Source organism: Excalfactoria chinensis, chromosome 3, assembly GCF_039878825.1.
Source record: "Excalfactoria chinensis isolate bCotChi1 chromosome 3, bCotChi1.hap2, whole genome shotgun sequence".
Taxonomy (NCBI): Eukaryota; Metazoa; Chordata; class Aves; order Galliformes; family Phasianidae; genus Excalfactoria; species Excalfactoria chinensis.
Genome location: NC_092827.1, coordinates 59,631,326 through 59,638,608, shown reverse-complemented (window position 1 = coordinate 59,638,608; position 7,283 = coordinate 59,631,326). Strand labels below are relative to the sequence as shown.

Genomic DNA, 7,283 nt, shown 5'->3' with positions numbered 1-7,283 from the left:
TACTAGGTAACCCAGATCTTGGTATTTTCAATCCAGGTCTAATGCCTGGAGCTACACATCCAGTGTGGAGCACCCACATTGCATTTGGCTCCTGAAAAGATTCTATTATGGCAACACATTGGCTCCTCTTGCTCTATACCTCACAGGGAAACAAGTGTGATCATTAGTGTCTTTAAAGAGTCTCATTTTACCTTCTTTCACATGAATCTATTTTTTTCTCCGACCTTTGAACTGTAGTGAATTCCAGCAACTGGAAACAAAACCAGTCTATAAGGATGGAAGTGTTTCTGCTCTAAATGGGGAAGTGTCAAGTTTTGTGGTTGAGAACCTCAGGATCAGACTTCCAGGATGACATGCAGATCCAAAGCCCCAAATTACAGGCCACTCCAAACAAAAACAATAAAATGAAAGGCACCCACTGCCCCCTTTCAAAAGCTCCTCTGCGTCTTTTTGGTTTCTCTAAGAACAAACTGTAGAAAATGGTGTTTTCTTACTGTATTTACCCAAGCCCGGATTTATAAGCTGGGCGGTCCTGTGCAGCTGCAGCTGCTGTCTGGGATTGCTTGCGCTGCGGCTGAGCCCAGTGGCCAGAGCTACTGGCACCAGGTCAGAGCTGTGGGATGGGGCTCTCCCAGCTCTGCCTGCTGCCTGAGCTCCCAGTGGGGCCTCCTCTAATGCCCAGCTGTGGTTGCCCATCTCTGAAAATTGTGTGGTCTCTAAATACACACAAGAAGCTTAATTTTGTGTGCTTTGCTTTGAAGAACTGGCTTTATTTTAGAAGATAATTTGAAAGCTATCACAGCATTTAAGACCAATAATGAGATTTTATCTCCTGCCCATATTAAATTATGATCTCTTTAGCAGCACAAGCTGGGTTCCACGTAAGTACCCTGATGAGGCTGGGATGTCTCACACTGGCCAGCTCAGTGGTGGTGTCCATTAAAGGGAGCAGCAGCGGCTGAAAGGCTGCTGCTACCACACAGCCTGCCATGCAGCAATATGCATTTGCCTGGGACAGGCTGGCGGCCCCTGGGCTGGACACGATGCTTGAGGTCCCATCTGGAGTACTGCACTCAGGCCCAAGTCCTCCAGAACAAGAAAGTCGTGTTGCTGTTGGAGCAGGTCCAGAGGGGGGCAGCTAAGGTGATCAGAGGGCTGGAGACCCCCTCCTGTGAAAAAAGGCAGAGGGAGCTGAACTTATTTAGCTTGGAGAAGAAAAGGCTCTGGGAAGACCTCACTGTGGCCTTCTTGTACTTTAGGAAAGCTTGCAAGCAGGAGGACTGATTTTTTTGCATGGTCTGATAGTGATAGGACAGGGGGGAATGGCTTTAAACTAAAAGAGAGGAGATTTAAGATTGGATGTTAGGTGGAAATTCAGAGGGTGCTGAGGCTCTGGCACAGGTTGCCAGAAACTGTGTGTGCAGCACCTCTGGAGATGTTCAGGGTTAGGTTGGACAGCGCCCTGGGCAGCCTGATCTGGTAGGTGGCAGCCCTGCCCACTGCAGGGGCAGTGGAAGTACGTGAGCTTTAAGGTTCCCTCCAGCCCAGTCCATCCTGTGATTCTGTGATTCCATGATTCTGTGACATGCCTGGGGGTTACAGATGATGATTTTATGCCCTGTACTGCCTTCACACCCTCACCAGGATGTGCTCTGTGACTGCTGGACGTGTCCCCCACATCCATGTAGAGTTGTGGGGCACTGGATGCTTTCAGTCCCATGTCTGCACGGGCAGGGAGCTGGCTCCTGTCCCTTGTTGCAGCTGTTTGCTGTCAGGTCCAGCCTGGGGCCCCTATGCAGAGCCTGCCTTAGGTCAGCTGCTTACTTGCAAACATGCAAAATATGCTCACAGGTGTCTTTCAGCGTGTGATGGGCCATCGTGCCTTCACTAGGTGACTCCTGAGAGACTTGGAGTTGCCACACTAAATAAATCACTGCCGCTAAATGGGTGCCGTCACGCTGATGCTAAATGGTGGCTTTTAGAACTACAGCCATCTTCCGATGGCTAATTGTTACAGGAACTGCTGAGAGCTTGCAATATTTGCTCTCTATTTGGATTCACTGCCCTGGAATCACTACCCTCCCCCCCCTCCTCCTTAAATCCCGAACACCCCCCGGCCCCCTTGCCCCGAAGAGCAGAAAACGATGGCATGCAGATAGGCGACACCGACAACCGCAGTGCGCTCGGCCGGGCAGCACGAGCTTTTCCTCGGAACAAAACCCCCGAAAGCCCACAGCCCGAGGCCCGGGGCCAGCAGCGGGCAAGCCGGCAGCCGTGGGGGCGGGCCGTGCCGCTCCCTCCCCGTCCGTGCCGCCCCTTCGCGGAGCTGCTGTCCCCGCCCCGCTCCGACACATCCCTCCCCGCGGCGGGGCCGGCCGATCCTCCGTGCCATGCCAGCCTTTAAACGGCAGGTGCGGGGGAGCCAGCCAGACGCGGCACGGGCGGATCGGCGGTAGCGGCGGGCGCCTTTCGGCTCGGAGCGGAGCATGTCGGTGGCGACCGGAGGCAGCGAGGCGGCGGCGGCGGCGGCGGGCGGCGGCAGCGGGGGCCGCGTCTTCTTTCAGAGCCCCCGCGGCGGCGGCGGAGGCTCGGGGCGGGAGGACGCGGTGTCGGCGGCGGCGGTGCAGGTCCAGCAGCGACGCCACCAGCAGGGCAAAGTGACGGTGAAATACGATCGGAAGGAGCTGCGGAAGCGGCTGGTGCTGGAGGAGTGGATCGTGGAGCAGCTGGGGCAGCTCTACGGCTGCCAGGTGCGGAGACGCGGCGCGGGCTGCCCGGCGCGCCTGCCGCAGAGCCCCCGCCCGCCGCGGGCACCGGGACCTCCCACCGCCGTCTCCGGGCGGCGTCCTCGGAGCGGAGCCCCGTCCCGCAGAGGGGCGCCCCGGGGGCGGCTGCGGCAGGGGCGGGAGGAGGGGAGGAAGGGGTCGTGAGGGGAGGAAGGGGTCGTGAGGGGCGGCCGGCGGCGCTCCGCGTCCTGCCCTGTCCCCGCCCGCAGCTGCGGTGGGCGCTGCCGGTGGGCTTCGGTGAGCAGATGGAAGGAAGGTCGTGAGAGTGGGGAACTGCGAGCGCCGATATGGCCGTACTTACCGTGTGTAAGTCGTGAATGTCAACGCTGTCTTTGAATCTTCTTCTGTAGAGGATGTGTGCACGGGAGGGCTTTCAAGATTATTCAGAGGCATAGTAACAGTTGTAAGGAAAGGAGCTTTGTCAAAGCTTCATTGGAAATCTAGCTCTACTCCCCAGGGCATCCTATTTCTCCCCCTTCCCTCTCCCCAGTACTTGCTGTTATGAAGGCTCAGAATGTTCAGTCGGAGCTGAGGCTTTCCCATCAGTAGTGTCTAATTCACCTTCATTAATGACTTCCAAAGGGAGGTTTGTTGGAGCAAAATGTGCTTTGCAGCTCACGTCCCCAGAGCCAGCAGCTCACCTCTGGGCTCCAGGTGAGACTTGGTGAGTCAGGGGAGAGCCTAGCAGCCAGGAGGTGAGGGTCCAAGTGACTGGGCCTTGATAGCCAGCATACAAAGAAGCTCCCTTCCATCTCAAAACCAGTTTATCAGCAAATTTGTCAGAAACGTTTGCCCTCATCAAAAATGTGCACGTGACCAGTGGAACCTTTGTAACTGTTTGCATCTGTGAACTAAGGGAAGGAAAGATATAAATGGAAATCGGTTTAAAAACGAGCAGCTGTTACTTATCATCTTGGTGTGAATTGCCTTTGCAGCCATGCAACCTGTAGGCCGTGAGGAATTCTTTGAGGTCAGAAGTACTTACATCTGTTTGCAGCTGGTGGATTAGTGTCTCTGTGTGATGATGTGGTCAGTAGCTGGCTTGCTGCATCTCTTGCCTCTCGTTTGGCTCGTGTTGCTCAAAACACGAAGCCTGTTTGGGCAATGTGCTGTGTGCTTTTAACACGTGGGTGTAGTTCTTCACAAAGAAGGGTGTCACGTTGGACTAAGCCAAGGTCCTGGGGAGCTATTGCTGTTCTTTACAGCATTAAAATAACTGGTTTGTTGTGTACAAATGTCTGAAGAATACACCTTTGAGCCTTTTCCTCACCGTTGGTGTTAACTCCAACTGAAATAGGAGGGCTCTCCATTAAGATGGAAATAATATATTATTGCTTAAAAGGAGTTTTATTTATTTTTTCTTTTTTTTTTTTAGAGTTCCTTTTCAAGTATGTCTTTTACATGGGGGGTGTGGGGGGGGCGAAATGGTTTGATACAACAGATGTTTATAGCTTTGAAGACTGAGGGCAAAATGTGTAGGTCTTAAGCTCTTTTCTGTCACGGTGGAACTCTGACTGGTGTCAGCACTGATGGCAGTATGAAAAGGTCAAGCAGTTAATATGCTGTCAAAATAAAGCTGAAGGTGCATGATGAATATAGTGAATAAAGGCGATAGCAACTTAATGGAAGATGCATTGCTGGAGTCTACCCGATTTACTTCTAGGCTTATGTATCCAACTCTCATGCTGAAACTTCATCGCCTATGCAGAGCTGATAACTTTGTCTGCAAATTGGGAGGCATTGTGGGAATCGCACCTTCTGTGAAGGATCTACCATGAATTCCTTGCTGTGATGACACTTCAGTTCTGAAATAACCTCAAATCTTCAAGAGTGTCAGAAATAGCCATGAAATTACTAATCCTGAAAGAGCTAACAGGTGTTGCTTTTTGCCTCTATCCTGATCCAAAGCTGTTTATAGGGAGCGATGTGCTCTATTGCTGGGAAGAATATAAATAAGAAAGTGGAGGATACTTGCAGGGCAGCAGAGTCCTGGGTGTCTGTGGGACTGAATAAATGTAGCACCTCCCTACTGTTTGCTGTTTAAGTAATATTTTCTGCTGAATTATACCAAGGTTTATTGGTAAATGGACACTTACTGGAAGATTCCTTTTACTCAGATCTGGATGTGTATTCATAGTTTCTCAAGTACTTGCAAGTTACATCAGCTATGTGCTTGTGAGCATGTCTTGGCTTGGTGACAGTGTTTAGCAGATGAGGTTAGGGATTAAGGAGATAAGTTTGTTTGTGTGCTTTTTTTTCCAAGTGAATCTTGGTTTTAGCAGGTATAGTTTTTAAAATTAGATGCCAAATTGGGTAATGAAGCTTGTGGAATACTCTTTAGAAGGAACTTTTCAAGGTGGTTTCTGATGGCAGCCACAGATGCATGATACAAATACCAACCATAGATAAGGCTGCTTCTACAGGAAGCAGTTTCTATGGATAGAGACCAATGTGAATGGTGAAGGGTTATCATGGCTGTGAACTTCAGTGGGACCAGAGTCTCCTCAGCAGGATTTGGCACCAGCCCCTGCCCGCCTAGCATATTAAAGACAAAGGCTTCAGGTGGAAGCCTTGGGCTGGCTGGCTGCTCCCAGAGCTGCTGTCATTTTAAAACAAACAAACAAAAGCCCCCCACAAAAATAAAAAAAAACCCCAAATGAATGGGCTACAAAATCTTCCTTTGTGTGATGGGGATGCAGTCTCAAATTAGTGCATTGAAAATGCAGTGCTTAAATCGCAGGGCTTGAACTGACTTCAGTGTCAGTCTTGACTTGGAATGTTGTTTCTAAAAATAGTTTTCCCAGATGCTTCATGTTTTGGGCTAAACTCATTATTGCTCAAGGATTGCTAAATAATGCTGCAGAGAGCAACTTTCATCATCGCCATTCGTTCTGCAATGATTTGCAACTTGTATGTCAGAACGTAAGTGATCACAGCCTAGATTTCCAGAAGTAGGATTTACCTTGTGTGCACCTATCAGACTTGTACTACTTTAAATATTATAGAAGCAAATAGATTTGTCCCCAGAAGCCATTTAGCTTTTCAAGTACATCACTATGCCCAGTGGTACTGTCTACTCATGAGTACAGCATTTGCTATAGATGGCAGAATGCTGATGGAATAAGAGCACGAAGGATGTATGGATTTTATGCAACATTAATAAACAATGAAGAAAGATTTTTGCTGACCTATGGGTTTGTTGCTAAGTATTTTTTAATGTAGAGATGTGGATGTACAAATCAAACGAGCCCTTAGGTTTTGTATGCTAGAAGTTCCTTCTAACATAAGCTGTTGCTGAGTGTATTGGGTAATCAATTACTTTATTAGAGTAGTCTATAATCATGTATGGCTACCAGTGCTTAGCGTAGGCTGTGATCTCAGGCTGGAAGTAACAGGGAATTATGTTCCAGTTCACACCCTTTCTGTTCCAGTTCAGCTTACACATATGGAATTTTCTGCTTAAAATTTCTAGAAGAAATGACGGCTGGGGAGGTTACCTGTGAAAGCCCCTCAAACACTTTATTTCAGTGCAAAGAGCTGTGCCAGACTGGAGATTGTCATTGCATAAGATTCTTTTCTACTCCCTAATATGTGAGTGCCATAAGGACAGGAATGGCTTAAAGCCCTCAGCTGGGTGAGGGGTTTCAAGTTGGCAGGGCCAATCATTGTGGCCATTAGTTTAAAAATAAAAGATATTGGTAGGAGTGGGAGGGAAGGGAACCATTTAACTCATTCCTGCATGGACTGATGTTCCTTCCCTTGGGCTCTCTCTGGGAGAGTACTCTATTTGGCCACTTTCTTTGTGGAGCTGCTGGAATACACGTAGGACAGCAGCTTGTCTGGTGTAGTGTCAGAGTCTGCCAGTCTGTACGTGCTTGACTTTAAGCTGTTTGGTGCTAGACGGGAGAAAATGAGGAAGGCCCTTATTTAGGCTGCAGAAGTAGATCACAAAAGTGAGAACTCCCTGGCACTCCCTTTCCCTTCCTGCCACGCACATCTTTTGGCTGCAGTGGTAAAAGCTGATGGTGTAGTGTCAATGTTAAGGAAGGGTTGCAGGAAAGGTGTGCGCTCTGCCTCTTATCAGGCTTTCTGAAAAGGATGGGTTTTTGCAAGGTAGGCTCTAGACACTTAACCTTGCCTTTAAACAAATTGCCTTGACAATTCCCAAAATATTTTTTTCAGTACTGAATCAAGTTGCAGACTGAGTATTGATGGTCTTCTGAGAGCAGTGCTGCTTATGCAGAACAATGAGATGCTGTCCTGGGTATCAGTTCCTCTGTAGCTACATCCATACAGACATTCTGTGACCCGATGGGTTCTGCTGCAGCTCTCTCCCAGCTGTTTGAGACTGTATATAAATGGGCTACCAACCTTATGCATGGCATCTACTGCCTTCTCCAGCCTGTTCATAGCAGTCTGTGGCTCTGCGCAGTCCTGTGCAGCTGAGGCATTTGCCAGAGTTGCTGATGGTCTGGTTTGCTTTGGGTTGGGAAGAAT

At 49.3% G+C, this 7,283-nt stretch overlaps 1 protein-coding gene across 1 annotated transcript in view; it reads left to right on the top strand.

Annotated features, from left to right (window-relative positions):
* The first annotated feature begins 2,357 nt into the window (after positions 1-2,357).
* The window catches only part of PPP1R14C (protein phosphatase 1 regulatory inhibitor subunit 14C), a 52,088-nt gene continuing 47,162 nt past the window's right edge, over positions 2,358-7,283 (top strand). Inside the window, exon 1 of the mRNA XM_072331982.1 lies at positions 2,358-2,750. Within this exon, the coding sequence (XP_072188083.1) occupies positions 2,487-2,750 (264 nt within the window). The 5' untranslated portion in view covers positions 2,358-2,486. The remainder of the gene's footprint in view (positions 2,751-7,283) is intronic.